The sequence below is a fragment of the Hemiscyllium ocellatum genome, chromosome 14 (assembly GCF_020745735.1).
Source record: "Hemiscyllium ocellatum isolate sHemOce1 chromosome 14, sHemOce1.pat.X.cur, whole genome shotgun sequence".
Lineage (NCBI taxonomy): Eukaryota > Metazoa > Chordata > Chondrichthyes > Orectolobiformes > Hemiscylliidae > Hemiscyllium > Hemiscyllium ocellatum.
This window is the reverse complement of record NC_083414.1, coordinates 65,744,012-65,763,297: the sequence shown is the minus strand read 5'-3', so window position 1 is coordinate 65,763,297 and position 19,286 is coordinate 65,744,012. Positions and strand designations below refer to the sequence as shown.

General features: G+C 45.3%; 1 protein-coding gene across 2 annotated transcripts in view; it reads right to left on the bottom strand.

Annotated features, from left to right (window-relative positions):
- srgap3 (SLIT-ROBO Rho GTPase activating protein 3) overlaps positions 1 to 19,286 on the bottom strand; it is a 199,679-nt gene that overhangs the window by 69,140 nt on the left and 111,253 nt on the right. For both annotated transcript variants that reach the window (XM_060835747.1, XM_060835748.1), the window contains exons 4-5: positions 7,100 to 7,162; positions 1,054 to 1,239 (exon numbers count right to left, since the gene is read on the bottom strand). In XM_060835747.1, the coding sequence (XP_060691730.1) occupies positions 1,054 to 1,239; positions 7,100 to 7,162 (249 nt within the window). The remainder of the gene's footprint in view (positions 1 to 1,053; positions 1,240 to 7,099; positions 7,163 to 19,286) is intronic.

Genomic DNA, 19,286 nt, shown 5'->3' with positions numbered 1-19,286 from the left:
GGGAGGAAACCGGAGCACTCAGAGGAAACCCATGCAGACTCAGGGAGGATGCGATGTGCAAACTCCACACAGACAGTCACCCGAGGCTGGAATTGAACCCGGGTCCCTGGTGCTGAGGCAGAAGTGTACCGTTCCCTTTTCTCGGCCAACTCCGATGGTAAGAATGGAGTGGACAATCGAAGCTGACATAAGTGCAGCATTATGGGAGTGCAACACTATTAAAGAGGCCAGCGTTCAGGCAAGATGCTAAACCAAGCCCCACCTGTCCTTGGAACTTGATATATAAAACCACATGGTGCTATTTCAAAATAAAAACAAGAGTGTGTGAGTGGGTTCTCACTGGAGTTAGGAGGATGAGGGGAATCTCAAGGAAACAGATAATTTTTGAACAGGACCAGACAGAGTAAAGGCAGGAAGGATGCTCCCAATGACCAGGGAGCCCAGTCACAACATTTAAAAGACATTTGGACAGGTACATGAATAGGAAACATTTACAGGAATATGGGCCAAATGCAGGCAAGTGGGACTAAGTTTAATTTGCGAAACTTGGTAGGCATGGACGAGTTGGACTAAAGAGTCTGTTTCTGTGCTGTATGACTCTGTGACTCCACAATTAGGAGTCACAGTTAAAGGAAATGGGTAGGCGCTTTAGGATAGAGATGAGGAACAATGTCTTCACCCAGAAGGTGGTGAGCCAGTGGAACCCACTGGTACAAAGACCAAAACATTGAGTGATTTAAAGGAGTTAGATATAGTTCTTAGGACTAAAGGGATCAAAAGGTTTAGGTAGAAAGTGGGAACAGGGGAATGAGTTGGATGATCGGCCATGATCACATTGAATGGTAGAGCAGGCTCGAAAGGCTGAATGGCCTACTCCTGTACCTGTACTCTATCTTTCTATCATAGGCCTCTTCATTCCAGAGGCCCATCACTTTGTACCATGCTGTGAAGCTGATATACCAATTCAAGGCGGAGACATTAGACCCTCTAACTTCATAAACGCTGCTGCCCACATCCTCCCACCTTAGCCAATGTCTGGGGCTTCCACCATACCTTCTCCTTCATCTTCTCGATCTTCCTGACGGAGCTGCGACGCTGCGGCCTGTCCTCATGTCGGAGCAGGTTCACGCTGATATCTCCCGATTTGCTGAACTGCTTCTCTTCCTGCTTCTCTGCCTCCTTCAGCTTGCTCTCCGCACTGATGCTCTCCGCATGGTACATGTGGTACGTCTTCATGACCTGCCGGGCAGCAAAGACAAAAATCAACAACCACCAACACTGACTACGCCATGACTGGTTGACCGAGGCCTCTCACAGGAGCATTATGGGTATAATTTGTCACCAAGCCCATAGGAGGTGGCATTGGGACAAGTAACCAAAGGCAATCAAACTGGAGAGATTTACGGAGGGAATCTCAGAGCTAAGAACCTTTAGTAGTTGAAGGCTGTGTTCCAATGGCTAAGGGACAAAGTGAAGGATATGCAAGAGGTCAGAACTGGAGGAGGACAGAAAGCAAAGAACTTGGTGGAGAATACAGAGCTAGAGGGGGAGAGGCCATGGTCAACCTGGACAAGAATAGGTGACATTTCCACAGTCTGATACTTCCTAAACAATGATAGAGTTCAAAAGCTTTCCTCTTACCAAAAGTCCATGTGAGGAACCTTGGTGCACACATGGACACAGTGTCTGCCATTTAAACTCAAGGGGATGTGCACCTTCCACTGGGCACCCACACCGCAACACATTGTCCCAGGGCAAACTGCTAGGCCGTGTGTGGAGGAAGAAGTGTCCGTTTCTCTGCAGCGAAGATGAGGTGAGGGAGGTGAAGAGGAACAAAGTGGGGAGGGTGGAGAAAAGAGGGATGGGGATGCATTGGGCACGGGACAGAGTGAGTGTGCTCAGTGTGCAGGGAAACGGTGAACAAAGAGGGGGCAAGTGTGAGGAGGGAGGGAGAAGGCAGAGAGGGAGATGGACAGGGCTCAAGAGGGAGAGGCGAGTGTGAAGGGGAGGGACTGTGAAGGGGAGGGTGGGAAGATAAATGGGAGGGGTATAGAATGGGGAGAGTAAATGTGAGAGGTGGGGGAGGGAGTGAGGAGAGAAGAGAATGATCTGGAAATCTTCAGAAGAAGGCTGCATGCTGGTAGTGATAAAAATTGGGGGTGGGAAGGTGGCAGTCGGGGCTGGGAGCAGAATGTAGAGCAATGTACTTCATGTGGGGACTGGAGGAGCAGACCACGGAGGGCTGCTGGCTCCCTGGCAGCACCCATCACCTTGAAGGTTGCTCACAGTGAGCACAACAACACAGCCTGGAAGCTTTTTAAAAAACATTTAAAGACCTTCAGCATGAAATAACTCTTGAAGGTGATGGGTTGCATGTAATGAAGCTGCTTTCTTGATTGATGGCGCAGTAGCACAGTTGTTAGACTGTATTCTCAATCCAGGGTCAATTGAAAGAAAGCTCCTCAAACAGAAACCATCTGTGCCTGACTGACACAGGAACAGGAATAGGCCAATCAGCCCGTCAAGTTTATCCTGACATGACACTATACAGTCATGGCTTTAATGCATTTTCCCCATCCCATCCATGTAACCCTGCACACCATTGGTAATCGGAAATCTCTCAATCTCTATCCTAAACACAGTCAAAGACAATGCTTCCACGTTCCTCTGTCATAGGGAAGAATCAAAGGTTCACAACTCCCTGAGTTTAAAAAAAATGCTTCTTATCTTGGTCCAAGTGACATACTCTTACTTATAAATTGTGTCCCCTAATTCTAGGCTGCCTGACCAGGAGAAACATCTTGCCTGCATCTACCCTATCTTTCCCCTTTAAGTATTGCATATGTTTCAATGAGATCACTTTTCATTCTTCACAACTCTAGCGAATACAGACCCATTTTACCCAATCCCTCTCCAGAGGGACAGTCCCACCACCCTGGGAACAAGTCCGGTGAACCTTCATTGCTTTCCCTCTATGGCAATAATATATTTCCTGAGATAAGGAAACCCAAACAGCACACAGTACTCGAGGTATGGCCTAATCAAGCTCTTAAACAATTTAAGCAAGCCTTCTGTATGGAATCCCAATTTTCACTTCTTAAAGATGCTTGCTGACTCCAGTGGAAATCTCACCCACCACCAAAAGGATAGTGATAAATTTGGAGTCAGACTGGAGTGGGAAATGGGAGCTGCCTCCATTTTACGACTTTCCTGCTTCTGGCCTGATGCGACTGAGGAGTTAACACTGACTTCTACTGGGGAGCCCAACTTCTTGCACACCCAACTCAATGATCTCGCTGCCCCCATGGCTCGGGTATGACATGGTGTCTCATCGCCTTGTGAGTTTAGGGTAGGCTGTGTAGGCCTTTGCCTGAAACGTCGATTCTCCTGCTCTTTGGATGCTGCCTGACCTGCTGCGCTTTTCCAGCAACACATTTTCAGCTCTGATCTCCAACATCTGCAGTCCTCACTTTCTCCTGTGTACTGACAAAATCGTCCTTCCTCAATACAACTGCTCACAATAGGGGCACACTTGACCGGTCAGTCAGTCAGTCAGTCAGATCAATATTCTCTCTGAAACTCTGGGATATCAGTTCTATTTGAGATGACTGGGGCTGGCAATTAATACGTTGACCTTAATACGGTGACCGGATGGGTTTCTGTTTGAGGAGTTTTCTTTCAATTGACCCTGGATTGAGATTACAGTCTAACAACCTTGGTACCACACCGTCAATCAATCAAGGCGGCAGCTCCATTACATGCGGCCCATCAGCTTCAGGAGTTATTTTGTGAGGAAGAGTTCGATGCATTGCGAAGGATCTGGCACGTCTTGTGTTTGTGCTCTCTGCGAGTTGCCTGAAAGGTGGTAGTTCCTGACAGGCATTTGGAGATGGGAGCCCAAATATTTAGTCTGACCTATCAGGGAAGGCAGCTAGGACCTGAATACCGAGCCCAAGCACCTGCTGATATCTGACCTGTGTTACCAGTAAGTTACAAAAGAGAACTGCATGCCTGGAGCTCTGCCAACAAAGCATTAGAGAGGGGTGAGGGGAGGAGTGGTCCCGGTGACAGTCAGTCAGTGTCACTGTGAGGGGAGAATGAAGACCCTGTGACAGTCAGTGTCACTGTGAGGGGAGAGAGTGAGGACCCTGTGACAGGCCATCAGTGTCACTGTGAGGGGAGAGTGAGGACCCTGTGACAGGCAGTGTCACTGTGAGGGGAGAGTGAGGACCCTGTGATAGGCGGTGTCACTGTGAGGAGAAGGCAAGGAGAGCTTCAACTCTGAGTTTATGAGCTGAAGGCTGAACTACAGACACTACAACACATCAAGGAGGGGGTAAGGTACCTAGATACTTTCTACCAGGAGGCAGTCACGGTCCCCATTTTGCCCGATCCTCTCAGTGACGCTAACTGTCTGTCCTGGTGTTTTTAACCTTGCCGTTTTCTCTCTAATGCTTTGTTAGCAGAGTTCCAATCTTCCATTCTTAGTTGGCAACTCACGAGATTGGTCAATGGTCAGGCTCAGGAGGGTGTGACTAGGAGTGAAGTAGGTAAGGGATCAAGAGGGCAGGCATATCCACTAGGTTTGAGGTTCTCTCAGCGTTTTTGTCCAAGATTAATATTTTAAACCTAAATCAGGGTATCTGTGTGGTCCTGAAAGGTGAGCTAGCAGAGGTGAATTGGTATACCAGGCTGGGGGATTGATGAATAGAGACAAAGTAGTATATATAAATTCCAGAATACTGGGAGTAAGTACATTCCTACCATAAAGGAAAGTTCTAAAGTCAGGACCCGCTGTCTATGGTTAAATAAAGTAGTTAGCGGAAGCAGTAAACTGAAGGAAAAGGCATTTGACTGTACAAAACTGAGTGGCAGGTGAGATGATTGCTCAGAATATAACAAATGACTGAACATATGACTGAAAGGTTAAATCAGGATTAGCAGAATTTCTACAACGCATTTAGGAAGGAGAAAAGTAAAGTGAATATTTTAGAATATTGCGTGCAATTCTGGTCTCCTTGCTATCGGAAAGATGTTGTAAAACTGAAAATGGTCCAGAAAAGATTTACAAGGATGTTGCCAGGGTTGGAGGATTTGAGCTATAGGGAGAGGCTGAACAGGCTGGGGCTGTCTTCCCTGGAACGTCGGAGGCTGAGGGGTGACCTTATAGAGGTTTACAAAATTATGAGGATAGGATAAATAGGCAAAGTCTTTTCCTTGGGATTGGGGAGTCCAGAACTAGAGGGCATAGGTTTAGGGTGAGAGGGGAAAGATATAAGAGAGACCTAAGGGGCAACTTTTTCACACAGAGGGTGACACAGAATGAGCTGCCAGAGGAAGTGGTGGAGGCTGGTACAATTGCAACATTTAAGAGGCATTTGGATGGGTATATGAATAGGAAGGGGTTGGAGGGATATGGGCCGGGTGCTGGCAGGTGGGACTAGATTGGGTTAGGATATCTGGTCGGCATGGACAGGTTGGATCGAAGGGTCTGTTTCCATGCTGTACATCTCTAAGATTCTATGGTCCCCTACAGAGGAAGAATGGAGGAGTAGAAGGGAGAGAGGAACTTGTTGATATTACAATCATGAGGAAGTGGTACTACTGACGGAGCTCCAAGCTGATACCTCCCGGAACCAGACTTCATCCTGGGGTGCTGAGGGGTCTGTGCTGGGCGTCAAACTTCTACAATTTGCATCATTGACTTACATGAAAAGTGAAGGCTCAGTCACTAAATTTGTAAATGACACCAACATAGGTAGCGGAGTGTCATGTTAAGATGACAAAGTGAGGTATGATCTAAATAAATCAAGTGGACAAAAATATGGCAGATGGAGTACAATGTGGAAACTGTGAGGTTCTTCATGGGAAGAATGAAAAAAAGCAGAGCTTTACCACCATCTGCAAGTTCTCCTCCCAGCCACTCACCATCCTGACTTATAAACATATCACTGTCACTGGGTCAAACTCCTGGAATTCTCTCCCATTGTGGGTCTACCTGAATCACACGGACTGCAGTGGGTCAAGAAGGCAGCTCACCCCCACCTTCTCAAGGGCAACTTAGAGAAGCAAGTCCTACCAGCATGTCACACAAGAGAATAAAAAATTTGTGCCAATTTGGAGGTGGTTTACTAGATTATATTTCAATTAATGAGTGGGTTGCCTTATGTTGGAAAGACTGGCCTTGTTTGCACTGGAGTTTAGAAGAGTAAGGATGATGATTTGAGTGAAAGGTGTCAGACTCAATGGTGTTGCCAAGGTGAACATGGAAAGAATGTTTTCACTTGTGTGTCAGTCCAGAACCTGATGGGGAAAGGGGCACTGTTTTTCAATCCAGGATTGACTCTTCAATACAGAGATTAAGTGAATGCTTATTTCTCTCAAAGGGTTGAGAGACTTTGGAACTCTCTGCATCAGAATGCAGTGGAGATGGACTTGCAGAATATTTTTATGACAGAGGTGATGGATTCCTGCCGAATAAGAATCTAAGCTTTTTTGGAGGTAGAGGCGAAAGTACAATTTGAAACACTAACTGATCATCCATGATCTTCTTGAATGGCCCATGACAGCCAATCTGGGTAGAAGGACAGGAGGCTGGTGCCATTAGGAATGAGAAAGCACAAGTCAAGTGTGTGATGGGATACTTGCTTGGATGAGCGCGGCTCCAATACACTCAACAAGCTTGATACCATTCAGGACAAAGCAGCCTGCTTGTTTAGCAACCTATCCCGGACTTTCAACTTTCACCCCCCACATTCCTGATGCACAGTAGCAGCAGTGTACATCAACTACAAGATGTATCTATTCTGGGAGTGTTTGATAGGTACAAAGTAGAAGGAACTTTACTCTGCATCTAACCCCATGCTATATCTGTCCTGGCAGTGTTTGCTAGAGACAGTGGAGAGGATGCTTTGCTCTACATCTAAGCCTGCCTGGGATTGGTTCAGATGCTTTGTGCATGAATTGAGTCATGATGATTGTCATTTGAAGAAATGCCAAACACTGACCAGAAATAAACCAGAGAGGAAAGAACTGATGCAGAATAAACTCAAAATGATGCACCGCATGCACGCTTGCAGGTCTAACAACTAATACTCACAGTGTACAGCTCATTGGTGACCTTTAGCAGCTCCTCATGCATCTGTTGGCCAATTTCTTTACTCTGTAACAGAAATATACAGGGTTAAGATGCTCTGCTGCTGAATGATCATCTCACATTGCATAATCCTGAGAGAATGCACTAACCGATGACAATCTATTACAGCCCAGCCAAACAAAAACTTACATCAGTTCTCAGTCACTCCTGTAACAGGAAAAAAAGGAACACCAAGAAATACAAAAAATCGAGACCGAAAACAGAGGGAACCCAGAATCCTCGGATCTAGAGACCTCATTCGCAGTGGTAGCTCAGAATTTACCAAATGATTTGTACAAGAATCATGTCAGGATTACAGCATAGAATGAGGCTATTTGGCCCATCATACCAGTTATGATTCCAGCTATGGCTGAACAGCTCAGATCCCAGACCAAGACCAGACTTGATAGCTTTTAATAAACAAGATGGTTTTTTTTTACTGAAACACAAGCATGTAATACTGTAGATTCCAGTTTAACAACAAAACAGAAGTTTATTATGCAAAGGAAATTAAGATAAAATAGAATAAACTAAACTATTTATGAACAGCACAAACTTAAAACTTTCCAAACAACCGAGTGTAGACTTCCTCAGCTTCAAATAAACCCATCATGATATTAACCAAACACTTCTGGTCTGGAGCTTTTAAATCAAACGGCTTACTCTGAGGTAACCTCGTTCGAAACAGGCCTAAACTACCTTTGTTTCCTTGGAACAACTGTTTACATAATCCAATTTTAATAAAGACTTCTGAAAAATTGCACCAAACTGAAACTCAAGTTTTTAAAAAAATAAATAAGCTGTTGGTGTTTATAGAATCTTCTACTGAAAGCCTAATGCATGATATGATTTTGTTTGTTCACTTGTAAACAGACCCAGTGGAAACTAATCCCCATTATCCACCAGGAAATTTCTCTGTAACACTAATGTTTTAAATCACTAAGTCTACAGAAACACTTACAATTTAATTAAACCCCTTTAGATACACGTGAAACCCATATGCCACTTGATCAAAAATTCAAAAACCCAAATAATTAATGATATTAAAATATATATAAATCGTACACTTTACAACACATGTCCCTGCTGGTTCTCTGCAAGACCGGTCCAGATAGTCACAGTCCAGTTTGTCTTATTAATCACTTTTTTTAATTGGTTCTGCTATCTTTTACAATTGCTGCAAACATGACACCAGGACCCTCTGCTCCTAAACTGCCTTTTAAAATTTATGTTTATTTCCTGTCCTAATTTTTCCCCAACACGGTGAATAATTTCACATTAGGCTACGACCATCTCAAATCAGAGACAGAGACAATCTAATCAATCTAATCACTGCTGTTTGACAATCAATGGTGTTACCATCACTAAATCATCCTGTATCAACATCCTGGGGTCATCATTGACCAGAAACTCAACTGGACTCTACACATAAACACAGTGGTGAGTAACTTACCTCCTGACTCCCCAAAATCTGTCCACATCTACAAAACACAAGTCAGGAATGCTATGGCATACTCCCCACTTCCCTGGATGAGTGTAGCCCCAACGACACTCAAGAAGCTTGACACCATCCAGGACAAAGCAGCCCACTGGATTGGCACTACATTCACAAGCATCCACTCCCTCCACCACCGATGCTCAGTAGCAGCAGTGTGTACTATCTATAAGATGCGCTGTGGACATTCACCAAAGACAGTACCTTCCAAACCCACAACCACTTTCATCTAGAAGGACAAGGGCAGCAGTTATATGGGAATATCACCACCTGCAAATTCCCCTCCAAGCCATTCATCATCGTGACTTGGAAATATACTGCCATTTCTTCACTGTGGCTGGGTCAAGTCCTGGAATTCCCTCCCTAATGGCATTGTGGGTCAACCCATTGTAAGTGGACAGCAGTGGTCCAACACCTTCTCAAGGGCAACTAGGGATGGGCAATAAATGCTGGCCAGCCAGCAATGTCCACATCTCTCAAATGAGTACACAAGAACTCTTCTGCCATGCATCCACCCCTTCCATTGAACTGTCTCTGTCCTCATAATTTAGCATAATTTCAAAATTTGCAGATGACACAAAGAGTATGTGCTGTGTACTAAAGTCTAAATCGTTCATGTGGATCAATAAAATCAGGGATCCTGGTACCAAATTCTGGTACGAATGGGAAGGAAGGCCAGAGCTTTATGTTATGCATGCCATCCTTCAGCATAGTTTTTGCTGGCATTACTAAACATTGCTGATCATGGGAGATGGGATCTCATGAAAAATGCAATCAATAGTGCACAAAAGGGGAGATAACGCTGAGTCTCCAAATCTAGAATGGTGCTGGCCTAGTGAATGTTGGAACAGCAAGAAGCCTAGGAGCCTTATTTCAGGAGCAGGCCATTCAGCCCTTTAACTGTGTTCTATTGCTCAGTGGGAACATGACTGACCTGTGTACTCAATCTAGTCCTGATGAATAGTCGACTGACTCGAGGCATTAACTCTGCTTTATCTCCACAAATGCTGCCTGACCTACTGAGATTCCTGAAGAAAGGTTCATGCCCAAAACGTCGATTCTCCTGCTCTTTGGATGCTGCCTGACCTGCTGCGCTTTTCCAGCAACATATTTTTCAGCTCTGATCTCCAGCATCTGCAGTCCTCACTTTCTCCTGCTGAGTTTCTCCAGCAATTTCTGTTTCTGTTTCAATTGCCCACATCTTTAGATGCTCTTACCTAAATCTATCACTCTCAGTCTCAAAACTGTTCCAACACTTTGGGGGAGAGAGTTCTGGGTTTCCATGACCCTGTGTGAAATTTGGAGAAACGGCAGTGTACAGTGGTCACGTCACTTGACTGGTAATGCAGAAGCCCACCCTAATATTCTGGTAACATGGTTTCAAATCCCACCACAACTCATGGTCAAATCTGAAATCAATAATGATCTCACCAATTGATGACCAAGTAACTATAATCAATTGTCATCAAGAAAAAAACCCACCTGTTTCAGTAAAGTATTTTAGGAAATGAAATCTGAAGTCTTTGCCTCATCTGGTATCTATGTGACTCCAGATGCACAGCAGTGTTATTAACTTATGACTGCCCTCTGGAATGAACAATAAATGCTGGTTAGGCCGGCATCACCCAAATCCCGTGAATTAATTTTTAAAAGGCGCAGGCTAACTTCATTTCCCAGGTCCCTTTGCTACAATCCTCGATAGCTGGTCTTGGATTGGAAAGCCATGACCAACTCCAAAAACCTAACTGGGCTCTTTTGAAATGGATGGAAAAAAGTCTCCGGATAAATGCCGCTTTCTTCGTGAAGTTCATTGGCAGGAAACCATCAAACTCAGCTGGCCAGGGGCTTGGAGGAAGTGTGAATGGAGACAAGATTAAGGACAGCCTTGTGTCATCCCCTTGAAAATGACTTCTTTGGGATTAGTAAAGGTACTCATTGATGCCTCCATCCAGCTCCTGAAGCCCCCCTCCCCATTGCAAAGTTGGTGGCCAGCCACATTCCTAAACCATTGTGACTGGTGACCCGCTCCAATGGCGCTGTTAAGGAGCACTCTCAACCGGTGTCAATAAAGCAGTGGTGATGTATTTCCAAGCCGGGATAGGAACTCAATGATGGAGGTATTTCCATTGCCCACTTTCTTGGGAAACATTGCTGGAACAGCCCCGGTGAGTTACCACAGTGAGTTCCACGGCCACGGGAGGGAGGGAACAGTGCAGGTGGTGGTCGGGCTGCCAATGTATCCTGGACGATTTCGAGGTTCTTGAGTGTTATTGGAACTGCACCCATCCAGGAAAATGGGAATTATCTCACTCACCTGCCTTGTGAACAGGCTTTGGGGAGTTAGGTCATGGGTTACTCACTCCAAATTCCTAGCCTCTGGAAAATACTGACTGATGTTTCCTGTGCAGTCAGTCAGTCAGTCTGACACACACCACTTCACTTATGTTCTCGATTACTGCAAACCACCAGAGGTTAAATATATTCTCAGTTGTGGCAGAAATGGAACAACGGAGGAGTCGTTAAGCGAATAATTATTCCAATACACGATCCCATGATTTAAAAAATAGAAGAGAAACCGTACATCTGCTACCACAGTGGTACAGATGCTGCGGGCATTGAGGCGTGCCAGGGAGGAAGTCTGTATCCACTTTGCCAACAGGGGCACACGTGGTACTGGCACCCAGCTCTCTCCTGGCACTCAGCAGTCACAAGCTCGTCTCTCACGTGCTCAGGCTAAGCTCGTGTTTCTTAGAAATGAGGAAGATCAAACTCAGCCCTGAACTCATTCCTCAAACGGCCAGGGACAAGCCTTCACTCCAAGGAACATGCGTCAGAGCCAGTTCAGAGAAGCTTCACTCGGCTCGGTCTGTGGATGGAGGAGCTGACTAACAAAGAAAGGGCAAGCAGGCTGGGCCTGTACTTACTGGAGTTTAGAGGAACAAGTGGATTTACTGAGATTCTCAGTGGGTTTGACAGCATGGACACAGAGAGGGCGATTCCCCTCGCCAGAGAATCGAGAACGAGGGGTAGAGGTTTCAAAACAAAGGCTCCCTCATTTGAGATGGGGAAGAGAAATTTCTTCTCTCAGAGGGAGATGAACCTTTTGGCGGTTCATCCCCTTCAACACCCCCCACCCAAGAGACCGGACGGTGTCGAGACACTGAATCTATTCATGGTGGTGATGGACTAACAGGAGGAGATTCAAAGGTTATGGTTGACAAGCAGGAAAGCAAAAGGTCATTGGACTCAAAACGTTAACTCTGATTCGCCCTCCACAGATGCTGCCAGACCTGTTGAGTTTCGCCAGCAATTTCTGCTTTCATTTCAGGAAAGTCAAGCTGAGGCAGACAGATCAGACATAACCTTCTTGAAACGTAGGGAAAGCCCCTTCTGCTCCTCTCCACCAGCTCTAATATTTTGAACAAGTTACCATTGGGATACAAAGAGGACATGAAAGGTGCTACATAAATGCAAGGAGTTGCTCTTTTTAACAGTCACCAGATATTTCCTCTGCATCCCCAAACATACACTCCCAGAAATTACATATAATTGCAAACAGGCACACGGACACAGACACAGAATACAGTCACAGGCTCACACAGAGACACACACACACACACACAGGTGGTGACTGGCTCTCACAGGCTCGCACACAGTCACAGGCTCGCACAGGCAGACTGACACAATCACATTTGGCACGCCTTGTGCTAGAAATTTGTGAAGCTCTTACCAAATTATGCAGTGTCAGGTCAGAGCCAGAAACCCCTCTCAGTGTTATTTGAAGTATTTCCGCCTGCTGAGGTCTCTGATAGTAACCTGACCGGTATGTCTGAAGCTGACTAAAAGGAATCAAGGTCAGATTTTCTGACTCTGACTGTAATCCCCAACTTGTGGGGTCTACAGCTGCCAATTGCCCCATCGTATGAACCCCCCCCCCCAATCCTAGCCCCGATGTAGTCTATCTGATCTGTCTCTGCTGAGCTCAATGTTCATTCCACACGTGCATGCTTAGGTAGTGTTAACAGACTGAACAACATCATGTAGCTCAGCATCACATCACTCTAACCTGCTTCAAATCACCCCTCATTCTCCTCTCAATCTGTCATTAAACAACTGCATGGGAAGATGGCAGAGGTTGAATGGAGAGTTGCTGTAGCTATAAAATACTTCACTCCCAGAAGTGATTAGATTACTCTTTGCCTTAACCATGCTCAACAAGGGGTAATTCAATTCCAGAGTATTATTTTGCAAGCAAATTGAATCTCGCAGGCGCCAATTCGGACAGATAACTACACAAACCCAGAGCCAGAATATGGGCAGAATCAGACTTTTACTCACAAACGGTTCGGTTGTGAAGGAAGGTCAGCACTGCAATTACCTGTCAAACAACAGCTTGCAGCCACAGTGTCACCTTGTAGTGAACTGGAATATTAGCCATGCGGAGGACGGCTACAAGTTTTGACAACATTTCAGAATCTTTTGTTTCGGGTGCGAAATTTGCACTTGACAAGGTGAGGGAAGTCAGGGTCAGGGGATTTAACTGGCAGTGTCACTGGGGACATCAGACTCCAGCTCAGCTCCCATCCACGGTTAGATACAGAGTGATGGTCCATCTACTCTTTTAAACAAGAGTAAACTGTAATGAAAGCTCCCTCTTGATTGCTCCCATCAAGCACTCCCAGCACAGGCATGGGATTAGATATAGGTAAAGCTCTCTCTACACTGTCCCCATCAAACACAGGATATGTATAGCATGGGGATAGATACAGAGTAAAGCTTTTTCTACAATTGGTGGGCAGCACGGTGGCACAGTGGTTAGCACTGTTGCCTCACAGCGCCAGAGACCCGGGTTCATTTCCCGCCTCAGGCGACTGACTGTGTGGAGTTTGCACGTTCTCCCCGTGTCTGCGTGGGTTTCCTCCGGGTGCTCCGGTTACCTCCCACAGTCCAAAGATGTGCGGGTCAGGAGAATTGGCCATGCTAAATTGCCCGTAGTGTTCGGTAAGGGGCAAATGTAGGGGTATTGGGTGGGTTTCGCTTCGGGGGGTCGGTGTGGACTTGTTGGGCTGAAGGGCCTGTTTCCACACTGTAAGTAATCTAATCTAATTTCCCATTAATCACTCCCAGGAGAGAGACAGTCTGGGGTTTGATGCAGAGTCAAGCTCCCTTGGCACTGTCCCCATCAACCACACCCAGGATAGGGACAGCACAGGGTCTTGATGCCACGAGGAATTAAGGACTATGGGGAGAATGCGGGTAAGTGGAGTTGAAATGCCCAGCCATGATTGAATGGCGGAGTGGACTCGATGGACTGAATGGCCTTACGTCCACTCCTATGTCTTATGATCTTAGATAGAGAGTAAAGCATCCTCTCCTCCTTTAAACTGAACGTAAATAGCCCCTGACGGGACGAAGTAACAAAATGCAAATTAATGCGAGAGGGAACTTAGCAGGTTAAAGTAACATTGTCCAGGGTGGTGGTGAAGGACCCCAGCTCCTGCAGTGCCCTCCATTCTAGGCCATGCCATTGAGCACCATGTGCTCCTGCTCCAGGGACACCTGAGCAAGGACTTAACTGCAAAAGACAGGCAGGCAGTCAGGAACACCGAGTCCCTCCTCGGCCCACTGTCTGGATGTGTTTACGGTCTTCCTGGCCATGCCCAAGAGCAAAGTCATAAGAGGGCTCCTAGACTTGCCCTCCCCACCCCTCCCCACACCGGGTGCCTGTAGATCAGGATGTGAGACTGAAGTGCAGTCAAAACTCAAACAGCAGCTCCTTCAAAAAAGAAATTTAAAAAAGACATTGCACATGGAACACTATGTAAATATGAAAAACCTACACTGTCCCCAAATGTTCCCATGGGTTAAATATACAGTAAAATTTCTTCTGCACTCTCTGTATCAATTACACCCAGGATAGGGACAGATACAGGGTTAGACACAGAGTAAAGCCTCCTTCTACACTGTCCCCCCCATTAAACACTCCCAGGTCAGGTACAACATGGATTAGCCCTGGTCTAAAAGATATTAGTTTGGGAGATTCAAACAGGAAGGGATAGAGAGCCCAAATCTAAGTGTAAATCAACATATAAAAGGGTAGAGTGTTTAACAAAAAGGACAGAACTAAAGGCTCAATATCTGAATGCACAGCATTAGAAACAACCAGGTGAACCGATGGCAGAAATAGAAACTGGTACGATCTGAGAGCAATTAGAGACATGGCTGTAGGACCGGTTACTATAGAACCCACATATTGATGAGGAGCTGCCACTTAGGAAGAGCAGTAGGCTCAGAATAGAGGGAGGGATGTCTCTGCTAATTAATGACGTATGAGCACAGTAGAAAGGGATGAACCAAGTTCAGGAAAATGGGATGTAAAAGAAGTTTTCACAGAGATGAGAAATGATAAAGATTGAAGTCAGCTGTGGGAGTGATGCACAGGCCCCTAAACAGTAATCAGAGGGAGCTTTAATTACAGTTTAGGGGATGGACAATAAAAGATAATTATAAGAACATGGAAGAAAGTTTAACTAAAGTGCACTGGCAAGTTAGGCAAAGGGATAGGTTAAATTGATATGCAGTGGATATTTCAGAGGATATTTCAGAATAGATATATTACAAGTAGAAAGAAAAATTCCAAAGGAGGGTCCACCGTGCATGGTTAGGTAAAGTTTAAAGATAGTTTAAAGTTTAAAATTTTGAAGAAAATGCATATAATTACAGAAAGGTGGATGGACAGGTTAGAAGATTGGACCCCTGCTGTCTCACACCCACACACACACACAACATGGGTGCTGGGAGAAAATAAGAACTACCGCACTCAGGCAGTAGTGCAGAAAATAAGCTTAAACAAAATTGGACACAATCTTTTAAAAAAACAACAAACAAACAATGACTATAAGGATGAAAAAATTTGAGTGCAACAGAGAGCTAGCTAGAAATATGAAATAGATAGCAAGAGTTTCTAAAGATACTTAAAGATAAGTTAACAAAGTGTGTACTCACCCAAATGAAGTCTGGGCATTAAAAAGAAGGAAATGGCAGATGAATTGAAGATGTACTTTGCTTCAGTCTTCACTATAGAGGATTTAATGAGGAATTCAGGAAGACATACCAGGACTAGCACCAGGCATGCCAAAAAATGAGATGCCAATCTGATGAAGTTACAATAAAGGGCTACTTGCATGCCAAATAACAGAAGCAGTATGTGACCAATAATGGCAGTAAGTACCAGGCAACAACCATCTCCAACAAATCATAATCTAGCCATTCTGTCATGACGTTCAATGGCTTTATCACCGAGACCCCTAACATTTAGTATGTTCGGGTTACCATGGACCAGAAGTGGAACTTGGTCAACAATAGAAATACTGTATTGTCCTTTAAGAGTAGGTCAGAGGCTAGGAGTTCTGTGGTAAGTAACTCATCTCCCTGTCTTTCTGAAGGCTTTCCAGCGTCAAGGCATCATCAGGCGCATGTTGGAATACTCCGCACTTGCCTGCATGGAGTAACTTTAATAACATAAGAAGCTTAACACCAGGACAAAGCAGCTCAATTTAATGGGACCATATCCACCGCCTTCATTATTCATTACCTTCACTACCAATATACAGTGGCAGCAGAATGTACTATCTACAAGATACTCTGTAGTAGCTCACCAAGGCAGGTACATGGGAACACCACCATCTACAAGCTTCCCTCCAAGCCACTCACCACCCTGACTTGAATATATAATGGATATTCATTCACTGTCACTGGGTCAAACTCCTGGTCCTGCCTCTCTACCAGCTTCCCCCCAAGGAACTGTGCCTCCCCACTAAAAACTGTAGCAGTTAAATAAAGCACCACATTCTCCAGCACATTGGGGTTAAAGCAATAAAAGCTGGCCTAGCCAGTGATGCCCACATCACATCAACAAACTTAGAACTTACTGTCCCAGAAACAGCTGTCAATCAGGAAATGGAAGGCTGGGAGGAACAAGACAGGGGGGGCAATAACCAGGGAAGGGGTCTTGAGTAAACTCTTGAACGTGTAGACTGACAAGTCCTCAGGTCCCAATGGATTTTATTCTAGAGACTTAAAAGAAGCTGATGCATTGGCTTTTATTCTCCAAAATTGCCTTCATTCAGGAAGGTTCTATTAGAATGGAAGATAGTGAGTGGAACTCTTTCAAAATGGGGGGAGACAGAAAGTATGAACGGACAGGCCAGTGAGATTAACAAACACCATAGGGAAGATGTTGGCACTCAGAAAAATTCAGGATCATCTCACAGAGCCAATATAATGTTATGAAAGAGAACTAATCAGGGTTCTCTGCAATAGTAATGCGCTGTGGTTAAAGGGGGATAAGCATTTCGATTTCCAGAAGGCACATGAAAGATTAGTGCTATACAAATGCACTATTGTTGTTGCACTGATGGGACATTTTTATCTCCTTCCATATTGTCCTGTGGCCTCAGAGCGGGGTTCCCAGTTTGGAGTCCAATTTTGGACCCTAGCCTAAGGGAAACAAACAGACGTACGACAGGTGCTGTCAGAGATTACTTAATGGGTAACATTTTGAAGCCTGAAACCAGATTTCAGTGACGTTATTCCCTAGCTCAGCATTCCATCCAAACCCCCTTTACTATTATCATTTCAAAATGTCATTAGTGTTTGCAAACATCCCACTCTGACCTGAGCAGTTCATGACGGGCTGCCATTGAAACACATACTAAATCACAACAGTAATATTGTTCTGACCAGGTGCTAGGACCATCAGTAACCTCAGGGTACACATTATCAACCCAAGTGGAGTGAGGAATGGTAATGAGCATCCCCTCACGACCACCCCCCCACCAAAAAACCGTCCAGGGCTGGAAAAATCACCATAAAACTCCAATAGAATAAGCTTCATTACTGTTTGTGCCTTCAAGCAATGATTTGAAGCAAGCTGTCAGATGATGTTGAAATAGTCTCCTCTCTGCTGAGTTCTTTAAGAGTTCTCAGTGGGGCTTGCCTTCAGACAGCAAGCCCTCAACACACATCCATCTGGAAAGGCAGCTCCTCGATTGGATTTTAAAGAGCTTTGATTCGCTCCAGTGGGGGGGGGGGGGGGGGGAAGTGACATATTGAAGGAACAAACAGTACTCTCCAGACTGAGCCACAAATGTTGTCACTGTCTGTTTGCAGCCAATCTTGATGCTGGCTGCTGCTGTCTAATTTTTCTGCAAATGTCCTCACCAACCCACCAACAGGACAGAAGGGGACCTCAACCTAATGACAATCCCCACCGGTAGAACTTGCAATGAGCGTAAGCAATATTTTCAACCATTCAGAGCACTACAGTTGGACCTTGGCCAAATCACTTTCTGTCTGTCACACAGACACAGACACAACTATGGATTCCTGTCTAGGTCTCAAATGGAGTACGGTGCTCCATAGTTCTAGTTTTGATCAGAGTAAACAAGGTTGGAATGCTGTTCAGTGGAAGAGGAGCCGTGGATAGAAGGTGACAATGCCACTAGAGAGACGCTGGATGAGGAAAATTCTTCAGCACGCAAGGATCGCATTGCCTGACAGGGTGGTACAAACAGATTCAGTCGTAACTTGCAAAAGGAAATTGGATCAGTAATCAAAAGGAAAATAATTGAGAAGGCAATGGCGGAACAGGAGTGTGGGGCTAATTCAATAGCCTTTTCTGAAAGCCAGCACACACAGGACGGGCCTTCTCACTGTGCTGCACCAAGAACACAAACACTCAAATGTGCAAAAATATATGTAAGAATGCACACTAACATCCATATATAGGGTAGCCATTGAGCCACAGCTTTTATTCCATGATGTTAAGAATGATCTGTCAGGTACAAACAGACAAAAACACACATGCTCAGACACAGATATGTAGCAAAGTGAAATTTGACCTGAATTACCACCTTGGGACACTGTCTGTTGTTCACGGAACACCACACACAGTTTTCATTCACTCTAATGGATAAAGAATGGAAATCAGAGCAGAATCTAATGCAGTCACTAAAGTAATTTACAAAAGTTAATTACTGGATCCATTCATCAAATACAGATTGTGCCGAACCGCCCCTCCACCCTGCACAGTGGTTCTGCTATGAAATTGAGACACAATGAGCAGAAATGAGCAGGTTTTCATTACTTGCCTGTATCAGGTTTGTTCATCTCCAGAACAACAGACTACTGGAATTGGCTGGACAAAAACAGGGCAGTGATCTTGCACATCTCCAGATCATCGGCCAGTAATTCTTTTGGACAAGTGTGCTGTGAAATGTTGTCACAATTGGGATCGGCCACTCCCGTCACTCGGAGTGAAGGCTCTCAGCCACTCCATGGCATCACTCACTCCCGTCACTCAGAGTGAAAGCTCTCAGCCACTCTGTTAAGCAGGTTCCCCCAGCAATGGGCCAGACCGCTTCCCAGGCTGGTCGCTGCAATCTCCACAGTGTCAAGTGGGTTTCACAGCTCATTCCAAAAGCTTTGCAAGTAGTATTTTGACAGGTGTGGCCACTCAGCAGGGGGAAAGAGGGAATGGGTGACCGGCTCAGTCAGAGGAGGTTGGCACTTTCTGGGGAGCCAAGTCTGTGGGACTGTGGGCGGCTCAGCTCTCCAGAGGGGATGTGGAGTATTAGAAAAGCAATAGGAGATTTG